At 38.1% G+C, this 15000-nt stretch overlaps 1 protein-coding gene across 3 annotated transcripts; it reads right to left on the reverse strand.

Moving 5' to 3' along the window:
* Positions 1–7: 7 nt before the first annotated feature.
* LOC122826505 (chloride anion exchanger-like) lies at positions 8–14899 on the reverse strand. Of its 3 annotated transcripts, none has more exons than XM_044108457.1 (19): positions 14652–14899; positions 14358–14500; positions 12248–12358; positions 11914–12074; positions 10969–11133; positions 9215–9367; positions 8993–9075; positions 8755–8902; positions 8406–8519; positions 8242–8319; positions 7627–7722; positions 5927–6033; positions 4603–4672; positions 4436–4528; positions 4263–4358; positions 2810–3031; positions 2179–2233; positions 1202–1335; positions 8–683 (listed from the first exon to the last, which is right to left on the reverse strand). In XM_044108457.1, the coding sequence occupies exons 1-19, from the start codon at positions 14780–14782 to the stop codon at positions 663–665; spliced, it is 2181 nt and encodes a 726-aa protein (XP_043964392.1). In that variant the 5' UTR covers positions 14783–14899; the 3' UTR covers positions 8–662. The 3 variants fall into 3 exon arrangements, with proteins under 3 accessions (XP_043964392.1, XP_043964393.1, XP_043964394.1); XM_044108458.1 differs by having other exon boundaries at positions 14358–14497; positions 14652–14897; XM_044108459.1 differs by lacking the exon at positions 12248–12358.
* Positions 14900–15000: the final 101 nt, after the last annotated feature.

A 15000-nucleotide genomic window follows, 5' to 3' on the forward strand; every position in this document is an offset into this window, starting at 1 on the left:
AAAGTGAAATAAAAAAATGAAACGGGAGATTTTTTTAATCTTGCCCTATTTTAACACAATTACTCCATAACTAATTTGTGATATTTGTGAACTTGTAGCCATTGATAGATGAATAAACGGATACAAATTCATAAAAATATCATTGACAAAACTCCTTCCTATCTTGGCTCATTCTATTTCCACCAACACTCAATGAATAAATTAATAAATTAGCTTTTGTTTTGCTGGAACAAATTGGAAAAAATAAAACTCAGTACATTCAAAACTTCAATATCAACTTTTATTGAATCAATAAGATCCATATTTTGTGATAAATGCACCTGTTTTAAAAAACAGTTGTGTGTATTCAGCATATTTAGTTGATATGAACATGACTGTATTTTTTGTTAGATTCTTATGAAATTTTTCCCTGGGATAATAAAAGATAAATAACAAAATGATTCAAATATTTACAGGTATCATCTGATACCTAAAACTCAAACTTTATTGCAGTGAATTATAGAAAACAAACACTTGTGGGATGAAATCAAACTACTTATAATGGCCAGTGAAATTCCAAATGTACAGCAGTAACACAGTCGATAACCGGACTGAAATATTAACATGTTGCTTGAACAATTCCTGGGTAGTTTTTCCATGAGTTGATTTTCCAGGTCGTTCCTCTACAGTTTGGTGTCTTTCAACTGCAAAGACAACAGAAAATGAAAAGTTTCCAGTTCCATACAGGTTCAACCAAAAGCTCACAGCTGGTTGGGGAGTTTATATGGCAAAACAAAGCTGTGAATTATTATGAGGTGTGAGTTTTGTTTTGTTTTTTTAAGAATTGTATGTTCTCTTTGTTTTTTGTTTTTTTTAACAATTTCTGGAAATATAAACAACCAATAGGAAATGTTTAAGTTTTTCTTAATTTTCAAACAAAAAGAGATTGAACGGTACTTTAAAATAACGCATTTCCTATGGGAGGAAATTTCAAGTTGCATCATGCTATGCATCCTAACCAGAATATGTCCACCATGGTTCTGTTTGGACGTATGCTGGTACCAGACGCAGCATCCATGTCCCTGTTGACTGTTGGATGATTTGGCAACTTCCTCCAACACATTGCTTGACCCCATGTGGACCAAATGCTTTCACCCGTACTTTCTTTTTAAGTTGGCAGATATCACTCATTTTCAGCAAAGTGCATTTATTTCTTTCTCACCACACTGCCAGTGCTGTTGTCTTGATGTTTTTCTAGCACATCCAGCATGGCATCATGTAGAGTTGGGAAGAACATGGACGTCCGAATCTCATCATCAAAGAACATGCAGCTGTGCAGTTTCTCCATGATGAGGGCTGTTGATACAATTAAACAATAAATACATGGATATGTCTGAAGTTTTCAGACAATTTTACCAAACCCTCAGCAGCTTCTCTCTTGTTCTTCGAACTAGATAAGTAACGTTAAGGGCACTTTATGGCAACAAATGACCCTTTGCAGATACCTCTTTCGTAAAAACAGGAAGTAAATGCCATGTAAGGATAATAATACGTCATCAGGACTTGCTGTGATTAAGAAGTATTTACAGATTTCACTTTTCAAGTTTTTTGGGTCAAACAAGATGCTAGAAAACTAACCACAGACAATGTTCTGGGAATAATATTTAACCAGCTACATTAACTTATTTAAACACTCAAGGCTAAAAGTGAGACTTGCTTTACATGGATGGTTAATGTGGAGTATGCTGATAATTCACTAATCGTTAGAAACATTCTGATCATCTGATGTTTACAGGCGTGGTCAATTCTGACCAAAGCTGGTCAGAATTGGAGCAGAGCTTCTGTCCATCTGTAGCCTTGTTGTGTTATAAACTACAGTTCCTCTTGTAATTCACCACTGTGGTAAAGTGCTTGTAAGTTCCTCCATAGGGTTCTGGTTTGTTGGATCTCTAAGCTGTGGCTCTCCGCCTCTAAACTGCATAACTCACCACTTAAGTCGCCACTTTAAGAACTCCAACTTAAGACGCAGGTGTTGCGATTCTTACTTTTGTTTCCAGTAGCCATTGTGTTATGCATCACTTTCAGGTTTGGAGTATAACTTCAGCAACTTTCAGCTGTCTTCACGTCTGCCTGGTAGTCTTTTTTTTTTTTTTTTTTTTTGACTGAGAAAAATCCTCAAAGGGATTGAATTAGACTCACCATCACATGAAACTATGTAAACGTCCACGTCAACTCGTGTAAACTCCTTAAGCGCCTGAAGAGAGAATAACATACCGCTTTAATATGCAAAGCTTTACAATATAACGACTGTGAAAGGACAGATGTGCTTGATATTGTTGTTGTCTTCTGTTAGTTGTGTTTACACCCAAATAAAAGCATGAAGTCATCATCGTTTTTCATCAAACTGGTCATCCGGGAGAGAAATGGCTGAATAGATTGCAGATATAGGGCAGCCTCTGGTTTGGTAGGTTACCACAGTATCATGTTACCTGAGCAGAGCATGTTCAATGTTCACCACCATAAAGAAAACATCAAACCAGTCCCTCAGTGCAACGTCTTCCAAAAATTCAGCAACAACTTAGGATGATCTGAGTATTTTCTAGCATGATGGAGCCTGAGCTGCAGGCTGCTAACAAGTAGCTCAAAATCAGAAAAAAAAAATCACATGCAAAACTCCCCAGACTCCTTTTAGTTCCCTGCAGTCAGTTCTCTAAAAGCAGGTGGATAAACAAGCTCTTTAAAAACAGAGGAAAAATCTGAGTCACAATCACACAAGATCATTCTGTGACTGAAGGCCCTCATGTGGATTTATGTGGATTTGCTGTTTTACCATTTTGAGTCCTTTCATCGCAGAAATGTCCAAGAAGGAAACAGCAGAGAAGTCCAAGATCAGACTGTGGAGGTTCACGGTGGGAACGCTGAACTCTGACGGTAGCTCGGCGCTCCAGTTCATCTGAAATGGAAGCTCCTTCAGATCGGCTGGCAGCTCCAGAACCTCCGTGTTCTCTTCAGGGTCGTTGGTTGCAGTCCAGAACAAATCCTCTAAGCCGTTCTGTTGCACGAAGTAGAAAGTAGATTAAAGACACAATGTTCACTCTGCCACATTTTGGCATGTTAAAGCAAAGTTCTATGCATTTTCATTGGGATTTTATGTAACCGATCAGAGCGAATTATCACGTTTTATTCCAGTGAAAGTAAAATCATATTGTTCACTCCCAGCTTCTCTACCATGCCTGCACATCTAGAGATGTAAATATTTGCTCATTCTTCTTTACTAACCAGCTCAAGCTCAGATTGGATAGAATGCGACCGTGGGAATCAGTTTGCCACAGAATCTCAATCAGGTTTAGGTCTGGACTTTGACTGGACCATTCTAACAGAAATGTTTTGATCTAACTATTCCTTTGAAGCTCTGGCTGTGTGTTCAGAGCCAGTAGAGGTGTTTTATTAAAATGTGGTGCATTCTGCAAACCTTAGATTCCCCTCATATCTGAAAACTCAGTCATGTGTCAACAGAGAAAATGTCGGAGGACTGAGAACACGACCTTGAGGAGCTCCACTGGTGGGGGTGTATTTTCCAACATGAACATACTGAAGTATCTTTGTCAGAAAGTTCAGGCTTCAGAGACATAAAGTGGTGTTCAATCCAAGTCTCTGCTGGGTGATGGTATTAAACACTGAACTAAAGTGAAAGTAAAGAAGTCAGGGATATGTAAACGCCAGCAGACATTGCGACCTTAGTGGAGAGTCTGACACCTGAGCTGTGACTCTCTGCAGCTCCTCCATTGTTACCATGGTCCTCTTGATTAATGGTCTCCTTCCCTGATCTGTCCGGTTACGTTAGTAGGTTTGCAAATGTGCCAACGTCTGAAGGAGTTGATTACTCCGAATTTTATTCAGAGGTGTGAGAGTAAAGTGGCCTGAATCAATGTTCCACTTTTCAGATATTTATTTAAAAAAAAGGAGTAAACTTTTAACTTTATGTATGATTACCCGTCTACTTCAGATTTAAGCACTACTTTGTGTTGATCTGCCACATAAAATCCTAATAAAATACATTGAACTTTGTAGTTGGACTCTGTTCAACTGTGTAAAGCTGTGGGCAAATATACAAGAAAACACCAGCAGGGTTATTATTATTATTATTATTATTATTATTATTATTATTATTATTATTATTATTATTATTATTATTATTATTATTATTATTATTATTATTATTATTATTATTATTATTATCATCATTTTTTTTGACATACTCTCTAACTAGAATAAGTTCCCACCTCTGTGATGCCAGGATCCCGTTTCTGTAGGAGCTTCTTGATTTTTCGGAGCGCTTTGTTCCTCTTCCGTAAAACTCTGAGAGGGTTGAACCCGACCTGGAACACAGTCTGATCATTTTGTGCTCCCTTATTTAAGACAAAAAGAGATGAAAGCAGGATCATTTCACACGTACAGCTTCTACAAGCTTGTTCCTGAAGAATTCGATGTTGGCAAAGAAGATGGGCGAAGGTATCCGGAAGATTTTTACTCCTTTTGGTTCACATACCTGAGGAAGAACGGATGATGGACGTGATGTGATTGTATGGACATAGTGTGTTTTACTTTATTTCACCGACTCACCAGAGGATAATCCTTCTGATCTCTGTACAGGTCTGTACCTGGGAGGTTGGCCAAAATGGAACAGCGGGGGCTAAAGAGAAACAGCAGTTGTTCAAAAGACAGCCCTTAGTAGACATACTAATAATATAATTAATAAATTGCCTCCACTATTCAAATCTGCTGATGAGCTTTAATTTTTAATCACATCTTGATCTAATGAAAGCAGTTTATGTCCGTTTTTTTGCTCCACATCCATCAAGTGAATCTGTCACCTCTAGATTACCAACAAGATGTCGGGTTAGCTAATAGTTTTTCCATCTTTCAGACCCTGACTGTGATACATTTGGTAAGTACATGACTGAAAGTTCAAAATTTGAGATCCACATAGAAATAATGAATTTTAATCCTATGTTGTTGAGTTTTTATCCATTACGCTGGATCTGTTCTCCACTTTTGACTCAACAGAAACTTTGCTTTGGTTTTTCAGCCAAACATTACAACCTGATTCTATAGTCACTAATGAGAGGAGGCACTTGTTTTTGAAAGTGGAGAACAAACCAAAAACCTTTCCTTAAATTGGGGCATTATTCTACAGGACAGAAATAAAATTTTAAAAAATCTCAACTTCCATTCTTAGAACTTTCTTCCTTAGGTACAATATAGTTAGCTGCTTAAAATTAGAATAAACGTTTTGTCTAGTGCACTCAGCTGCGACCGATGTTGGGTTCAGTTATATGAAGTTTACAGCAGGGGTTCCACAAGGATCAGTATTAGGCCATTTAACTTTCAATTTTTACAGAAATGATCTTTTGGAACACTCTTGATTTAGAAATGTATGTTGTTACCTGTACATGTAGTATGTTGATAGCTGGTTAGATTACTTAGACTAATAGCTAAGATTCAAAACTTACATTTTAGGAAGTATTACAAAATTGACAAAAACGTTAAATCATAATTTGAATAGACATGTCCTGAGTTGCGTATCGCTGGATTCTGGTGAAATATCAATGCATGTCTCACTGCGTCACCAGCAGGGGGCAGGCTACTGTCGCAGAAGTAAAGCTACATTTTTTGTGTCATGGGGCCCAAGATTCCTGGTGGCGCTCCGGATTGCAACAATGGGTAGCATCATGTTGATAAGGCTGTGATAAACTTAAGCAACATGTCAATGCCATAAAATGGAATTACACAAGAAATAGCAATGCAGTCCTGCCAAGTTATTACAGTACTCATATTAGCTTTGAAGTCACATGTTTTTATGTCATTTACGTCTGTCTATCTGATTCAGTACAACTGAAAGTTTCCTTTTTTTGTTTATGTCAGATGTAATAAATTTTATTATTACAACTGAGTCCTGAAGACGACAGTCAGAAGTTCGATGCCCAAACCCACAGCCAGACCAAAATCCAGTCCAAGCAGGATGGCACCCAGACACGTTCCGACCCACACCACCTGCACACACACCAAACAAGTCAGTACCAGAATGACAGCATGAAAAATTCAAATACAGTACGATGAAAATGTACATGCCCCACTCACAGATTCCGATTTTGTTTTCTGTCACAATTTAATGAATCAGGTCATTAGATTTTTTTATTTTTTTTTATATGAGACACAGATAACAAAAAGTTGTGTACAAATACATATTGGGGGGAGAAAGCAACCCAATACAATTCAACCAGACTTGATGTAAAAAAGTAAATGCTCAATTCTTAGAAGATAAATTAGTTGTGATTAGCATTTTTTTTCTTTTGGAATGCTGAGTTCAGTTTTACTAGACAGATCAGGCTTGACTACTGTCAGGCCTGTACATTAAGAAAAATCAGAGTAGGAAGGCTCTGATAATTTAAAGTAGACCATGCACCTTATACTACTAGTAGCTTTGAAGCTTTGAAAGAGATTCAAACACTTTTGGCTGGCATTTGTAAAACAGCCAATGCGGAAGCATCATCCGTTTTCCTTAATGCTGATTGGCTGAAGCCCGAAACAGCAAAAATAAGGAAGACCATGAATGTTAGCTCTTGCTGTCGCACTAAGGAATTATCACTATTAATGTACGGTAAAATATATTTGATATTTTGAACTATTAAAATAGGCACTTATAAATGTATTTAGAAGATGTGTCAAGTATTCATGGATACATCTTCTAAATACATTTATAAGTGCCTATTTTAATAGGCACTTATAAGTATTCATGGATTTTAGCTATCCACAGTTAGCTGTAGCTGTCCCTCATGAACACCATAGGCCCACTGAATGTCTCTCTTCATTTTTCATAACACTAACCTAGCCTTTCAGAAAAAGTACTTTGAGTCAAACATAGTGGTGATAGTTTGAAGGCCTTAATCTCTGCTGCTACAAAACCTGGACAATTTACTGTAGTTAATGAAACCATACATTTTAGTCTCAAGCAGAAAAATCTGAAGTAGAATCTAACTTTTCCTGACCTTAAGTCAGTGGTTACCAAAGTGTGGGGCGCACCCCCTAGACGGGACGCAGAGCCATTGCAGGGGGGCGCAGGAAGCGATAAGGATGAAAAAAAAATAAAACAGTTACTCAAAAGTGTTATAAGGTAAAGATGGTTTGTAGTTTGTTTTGTTGCAACCTGAAGTTTGAAATAAACTTCAGTGGAGTTTAAAAACAAAGTATGTGTATAGGTTTATGGTTGAACGATGTCTGTCCCCAGTTGATTTTTTTTTCCTTTTTGGGGGGTATTTTATTGTAATCCATAGGGGGCCTATAAAATCTTTGGGAAACCACTGCCTTAAGTGAAGAACTCCTGAGTTATGCAGCAGAACATTGCATCCTCCAGGATTTTGCAATTGTTTTTGTAATTTTTTTCAGTAATTTTTTTTTTTCCCCAGATTTTTGTGGAGCTACTTTAGCATTACTGGCCAGAAATTTGGGTACTTTTTTTCCTCATTAAAGCCCTGCAAAGATGTACAAAAAAAAGATGAGGAAAGAAATAGAAAATTTGCAGGGAGGCAAGTACTTTTTCAAAGCATTATATATAATTGTTATTTTTAAAAGTCTATTTGCACCTACACATTCTGGTTTGTCTCTCCTCCAAAGGTACAGTATTTCTCTGAATTGCATCAGCATCCCCTTTAGGTTGACGATTACCAAGGCACCCAGAACAGACTGCCATCACATAAAAAATAGTTACAGTTACTATCACACACAGGAATCAAACTAGGGGCCTGCCAAAGTGTGTGTGTCGGTTGGAATCCAATGTTATGATGCTGAAAATGAGCTAAAATGCTACGGTTAGCTTAAATTCTGTCTGTAGCCTGTGAGGTATCACTAGCATGTGGATTTACACTGAGTTACTCCATTCAGTATTCTAAATGTGACTAATATATAAAAAATTTACTAAAATGTGTAACGTATAATGTTAGCGTTATACGTTACACACTAACATGTAGAGCAACTAGCATGTTGATGCTATCAAATGTGGGATATCACTAGTCTGTTGACAAACAGTAGCTTACTCCACTCAGTATAATAAAGACAGGTAATAAATACGGAAAATAGCTAATATGCTTATTTTAGCAAGACTAATGTCAACATGAGGGCTCTCAGTAGCATGTTGAGCAACTAGCATGTAGGATGTGAGTTATTACCTGTTTTTTTATTTAAAATAGAAAATGGCTACCTCACCCTTGGAAGTGGCTCCAGCAGGAAGCCAAGAGCCACTGTTACAATCATTGCCATCATCGCTGAGATCAGCCCGGCAACCTGTTTTTGTGAAGTGAGTAAACTTTGAGTACAAGTGGAAGATGGGGATATAGAACAGAGTGTGCACAATTCAGGACACATCTGACCTGCGTTTTGCCTCCAGAGCTCTCCTGCACTGCGGTCCTGGAAAGGGCCGTGCTGGCTGCGAAAGATCTGAAGGTTGCTCCGAACATGTTGCTAACCCCGAATGCAACAAGCTCCTAAGATAAAACCCCAACAGGTAAGGCAGTGCCCTTGCCAGCAAAAAAGTATAATTGCTTTAAGTCAAAGGATCCTTTACTGCATGCTTGATTCATGCAACCAATCATATAAAAGCAATATTCAACCCTAAAGTTATGAGGATTTAGACTCTCATTGTTGACCATCAGTGATCAGTTAACTCCATTTTGTTAGAGCAGAGCCAAACTGTCAATCTAGCATAGGCAAAGAGCGCACCTGGTTACCGTCAATGGGGTAATCATGTTTGTTAGCGTACACTTTGGCCACAGAAAAGGCCACAGTGAATCCTACAATGGCTACAGGAAAGGCCTCTGCTGCACTCTCCTGGAAGACTTGGACGCTAGGCACAATTGGAGGCTCATACCTAGAATGTGAAAGTGGTTATTTTGTATTTTTAATAACATATCTGATAAAATATCAAGAGGAAAGCATATATGAAGCACTTCAAACTTACCCCTTAACCATTGTGCCAACAACTTCAACATCATACCTCTTCTCAAAGTTGAAGCCATAGGACACCCCGCAAGCTATAACAGTCTGTGTAAATGAGAACACACATTTTTCATGAGTAGTTAAAATGAAATACGGTGTACAAGTCTTATTTGGCAGAGGATACCTTGGAGTTCCACAATAAGTCATGTAAGAAAGACAAATGAGGATAATCAGAAGAACTCACCACTATAACTTCTATGGGAATGGGAACAGGCAGCTTGGCTCTGTATCTGTCATTAAGCTCCTTTACAATGAACACCACCACCATGATCACTATGGACATCACTAGGTCACATATGTTAGTGGAGGTGATCTGGACAAAGATCTTTTCCAAGGTCTGTCAAGCAGGAGCACATCTGCATGTCAACGTCTTTAAAAGCATTCTTTATTGAAGATGGAGATTTTGTTCAAAGAAATACACCAAAGCAGTGAATATGCATTCAATTAAACTGTTTGGAGTTGACTCTAAGGATAATCAACTCATCAAATGATCAAATCATATTCCCAATAAATATCCTTATTATACATGGACATTCTTTTGCGACTTCTAACCCATTTCTTGAATTCTATCAACGGTCTTAATGCTGAACAATCCCACTTAGAATCATCTTGCCCATTAAAGTTATGACTAACCTTAAAATCAAAGATAGACCTGTCTTGATTTGGTGGCAGCAAACATTTTTAACTGAGAATTCTGAAAAAAAACTCACAACTAAAACCAACTGACTATGGAACACATATCAAGGTTTGATCAACTTTTTGGTAGATGTTTGGATCTTTGTTTCATTCTGAGCAATGTGTTCCAAAATGTAATATTCCAATCTAAATAATTCCCTGCCATTACTGGAATATGTTTATGTTGTATAAATATTTCTGTTCCTTCTGTCTGGGCTGAACATATAAAGAGAGAAGCTTGAGTCATATTCTGTGCCTTGCCTTTGACTCACTACACTAAACTGTTTTGGTGATTGGAGTGACTCAGGGTTTGCCATCGTGACCCTTAACCACCCCTGACCCTCACCATGACAACAGAACCCAGTTTAAATGCAGCTATTTGGTAACCCTTCCTTGTTTCCCCGGGCGAGGCTCTCCTTCTGCCACTTCCTACCAATCACACTCCAGGAAATCTTCTGAATTTTGGGGTGGGAGAAAATACTCAAAATAATCTTGCTTTTCTCAGCACCAAGCATCATTTCCTTAATCCTTAATTTGCAAATGACTGATAAATTATGTTTTTTTTTTTTTTTCTTGTGCACCCTCTTTTCTGTTGTCACCATGGGCAACAGCCTCTATGGCTATATAACAAACCTCCACTTTTTTGGGTAAAACTAACACATTTTCCACCTAGGATGTTTGGCTTACAGTTCAATAAGACCTAGAACTCTATGTTTTGTCACTCTAACCTAAAATGGTAAGATACTTAGTTAGTAGGGTTGTCCTCAGATAATCCTAAGTATCAGCTCAGAATCCCAATTTTGAAGAGTCTGTATTCAAGTAGCTAATTGCTTCCAATCCCCTTTTAAAACTTGGCCCAATAACTCAAGTACACCCGACTAACTGACAGTATATAAGTTGAGATCCTCATCCTCAACACCTCAGACCTCAAGACTTGTCTAAGATCAAGATTTAAGGGTAGCAGGACCAGAAAGGAAACCTAGACAACCAGAGAAACACTTCAGCTTGTAGTGGATGATTTCAAGGGTGGCTGTATCTCCCATAACACACTGGTTAGATTCCTCATTGATTGTGGACACCATGGGCATTGGTTGGAGGGTAGCGAGGGTTAAAGTAAGGGGCACAGACTGCCCAGTGTTATGCCCCAAGGGGTTTGCGGGGGCTACTGGCAATGATTTGTACAATCTGGTCAGGCTGGGGTTTCATCTCTAGGAACAACATTTGATTAATTTTGTCAGCGGATTGCACCAATTTTGGACTTACATATATCATGGAGAGTGGGCCGTTGATTCCTGGAACACTCAGCCCCAACACGAACTTGAGCTGCGACACCAAGATGTGAACAGCAGCTGCTGTGGTAAATCCAGACACCAGAGTGTCTGAAAGGTAGACGACAATAAAGCCCACCTGCAGAACCCCCATGGCGAGCTGCATCGGAGCAAGACAAAACAAAACAAAACAAAAAAGCAGAGAACGAGCAGTTGAGAGCAGAAGTTCACATGCACCGAATAAAAAAGTTGCACCACAAATCTGGCACAAACTTCCAGAAAATTGTAAAATATCCAAAATACTGAGCGCCTTTAAATCAACACTAAAACTCAGCTGTCTAGAGTTGCTTTTGAAACATTGTAAATGAAACATTAGTCAAGATTTTGATGTGTAACGATGGCACTTGATAATTGTCGACTGTTCTACAACTTTGTAGTTTTGTTTGTGTGCCATGTTGCTAAAATGTGCTGTACATATAAATTTGATTGATTGATTGATTGATTGATTGATTGATTGATTGATTGATTGATTGATTGATTGATTGATTGATTGATTGATTGATTGATCGATTGATTGATTGATCGATTGATCGATTGATGTTAAGACAGATCAGATCTTTCCTGTTTAAGGGCCGTTAGAATTACCAAAATTATTTCTATTTGCAAAATGCCACAGTAATGAGTCCCATAAATTAAAATAAATAAATTGTTAAATAGATCTGTAATTTTTTTCTCTCATTATTGTGGCTTTTAGCAAATAGAAACAATTCTGGTAACTCTGACCTAAAACAAGAGACGCTTGGTCTGACTTAACTTCAGATAGTGAGAAAGAAACAAAATGTATCCGTCTTTTTATTTGGTGCATGTGAACTTCTGGTTTCAGATGTAAGTCTGGTTAGAAAAATAATTACACGATCCAGGGATAAAGAATCCAATTCACCTGGAAAATACCCATGAGGAAGGTCACAGAGGAGGCCACCAGGACTCGCTGCTGGTCCTGGGTCAGGCCTTCAAAGTCCGTGATATTAGCATGCGGTCCATCTTCAGGGACCAGGCGGGTCACTACGGCTCCCACCATGAGGCTCAGCACAGGGAAGGAGCCTTCAGAGAGGAAGGAACAGATCAAGCCAAGTTAAATCTTATCTAATCTGATCAAAATGATAAGATCTACGCAGCAACACGGATATTATGCAAGCAGCTCAAACAACTGTTTTATTTCTTGGGAAAAATTTGGATTGAAAGAGTAAACCACAGGCCCTGGTAATGAAACATACCTACAGATATATGTCTGGAAGTGCCAAAGAAAAAGTATGTTAGCATTGGGAAGAAAGCTGTGTAGAGGCCGTAGCTGGGAGGCAACGAGGCCAGCAGGGAGAAGGCCAGTCCTACAGGAAGACAGAGAAAATCCCATTGAAATGAGTTTACAGATGATGTTCGTTAGTTTCAGGAGAGGTTGTTGTGAAGAGACTTTCCTTTCCTTCTGTAGTTTGAACCTTTTATCCTCACCGTAAACATTTAAAGGAGACAGTTCCTGCCTGTACTCTCTTTTGTACATTTCATGGTAAAATGGCCCACAGTATTTGCAGATGTTTGATCTGAGTGAAGCTGATAAGTTAAATATTTTTATTACGTCTGGGAAAGGACAAGAATATTAGCGATTAATAAAGCGAAAATCGGAATCAGAAAAGCCCAGTATCCTTACAAAGTCTAAGTATTTGACACTTTTGTTTAAGTAAATTAAAAGGGTAGTCACATTTTTATTACTGTGGGTTGTTATAAGTGTAATTATGCAATTACCGGTGGTCCACATTTATCAACACTGCTTGTAATCTTGTGTAACAAGCCTTAAAATCACTTCAGCATTTTATTCCATCAGTATAATTTCAGTTTTTAAAAAAAGCCACCTTTACAGTATGTACATTTATCAAGCAGGGAAATTTCCAAAGTAAATTTGTACACAATAGAAACCAGAAGTTTACATATACCAAATAAAAAGTTGTTTTTTTTTCTTCACTATCTGAAGTTAAAGTTAAAGTTAAAGATTTGGGTCACTTAGAACTACCAAAAGTATTTCTATTTGATAAAGACCAGAAAACTTTGCAAAAACGTTTTTTTTATAGATGTTTTTTTTTTTTTTTTTTGCAGCTAACTTCAAATTCAGAGGCCTTTAAGTTTGGTCTTCATCAGGGATATTTATCTTTTAAATTGCAGAATTTGGCTCAAACCGTTTTTTTTGTTTTTTTTTAGACATTTCCCAAAATAAGAATGAACAAGAAAACCTTCCATTCAACATGGGGACACGTTTGTGTCAGGCAAATATTCATCGCAACTTCATCAGAGCAACAGTCAATGTCTTCAGTAAAAGGCTTTTTCAGATTCGTTGGAATACAGACTGCTACAGGAGATCCTTCCTGCTCACAGGATTATACAACTCTTTGAAAAACCTTGGATAATATGAGTTACAGCAACACTTTTTAAAAGTATTGAATCGAGTTTTTAAAACCTTTATTTTATTGGAATAAAAAGTAACAAGTGACAAGTAAAAGTGAATGAGGAAAAATCCGACATAATCATCACACAAACATGAAGTCAGCCTTTCGCTGACATGCTCCAGGTGGGGCAGGTTTTAAAATGTGCAAGTTTTACAAAGATTTTACATACAGGAACATGTGTGGGGAAAAGCACGATGGAGGATCTGTGGTGCTCTGGGACTGTTTCTCTGTCAAGGCCAAAGGTCATGTGGCATCATGACCTCTTTGAAACGCAGGAAGTTTCAAAGTGTGTCTAATAGAAAACTTCAACTTGGAAGACACTTTAATAAAAGTCTGTCAGTCAAAAAAAAAAAAATGCATCAAATGCTAACAGTGGATTATACAGAACGCAGGATGTCTGGAGGATTTAGAGATTGTTTAAAGTCAAAGCTCCCAGTCTGTGTGTGAAATGTTGCAAAAGTGTGGAGGAGGATTTCGCCTTTTTAGCCCATTTTTCTCTCTTTAATCTAATTTCCTGCTGTTACTCCGATTGCTTAATTAGACTGTAATTAATCACTTAGTGACTGTTGAGACAAGAAACAGAGATCAATTATTAAAATGTGATTAGAACAGGAAGAAGACTGATGGAGCATTTACATCTAAACAGGAAGTTGACTTTGGTTTCACATATTAAATTTACTGATCTGTTGTGTATCTGCATCCAAGTTTAATGATGAAAAGTTAGGTGGAAGGTAAAAGTGCATAAGTCAAAATTCATAAAGATTTTTATATAATGAGTTTTAGTTTGTGAATTGAAGTTCTGAAATAAATGAAGGTTTATTTTTTTTAAAAAGAGAAAAAAAAACAGCTAAAACTGTTTTTCCCTTCCAAACAGTCGTGCCGGTGTTCTCACCTTGCATGATGGCCACCAGTCCGGTGCTGACCCCAGACACCACATCGCCCAGCAACCACTCTCTGACTCTGTACATCCTCATCCAGCCAATCACAGGCAGAACAGAGACCACCGCTTTTTTGGCACGATTTGCATCGCAGCTGCTTCAGTCGAACAAACACAAAGAAAACAAAAAAGATCAGTTTGTCTGATTCTCTCTCTTACCGATTCTGCAGAAAGGTAAAAAAAATGAGAGCAGGGACGCCGCTGCAGCTGATCGCCTCTCTGGCGTTGATTGAGCCCAGGAACACTTACGTCAAGTATTCCTTAACATGCTCCATGAGCGCTTTGTGTTTCCTGTGGATTTTCTCATGGTCTTCAGCGAGGCTGTCTTCAGAGTACACAGGTCTGGAAACCACGTACTGTTTTCTCAAAGTCACCATCATCCCAGTGAACGTTTCTGAAAAGTCCAACTCCGGCAAAACACAAAAGATCCCTCGAAGAACCTTTGGCCAAAGCCTCTAATCTGAAATCTGACATCCGTCCCATCATGATGCGGTCTTTGTCTGTGTTCTGTTCAATAATTAACAAACATAGATTTATAGTTCATTGAGTCGGCGTGTGCCATCTCTTTGTTCTTTTTCTGTTACTGAACCTGGGAATG

Source organism: Gambusia affinis, linkage group LG23, assembly GCF_019740435.1.
Source record: "Gambusia affinis linkage group LG23, SWU_Gaff_1.0, whole genome shotgun sequence".
NCBI lineage: Eukaryota > Metazoa > Chordata > Actinopteri > Cyprinodontiformes > Poeciliidae > Gambusia > Gambusia affinis.

Bases quoted from the DNA above. Each gene is read 5' to 3' on its own strand.
- LOC122826505 (XM_044108457.1), bottom strand. From the start codon at position 14,782: ATGATGGTGACTTTGAGAAAACAGTACGTGGTTTCCAGACCTGTGTAC. The intron at 9,076-9,214 runs GTGAGTTCTTCT...TCATTTACACAG, and splicing joins TTCCCATAGAAGTTATAGTG to ACTGTTATAGCTTGCGGGGT. The intron at 4,359-4,435 runs GTACGTGTGAAA...ACTGTGTTCCAG, and splicing joins GGAACAAGCTTGTAGAAGCT to GTCGGGTTCAACCCTCTCAG.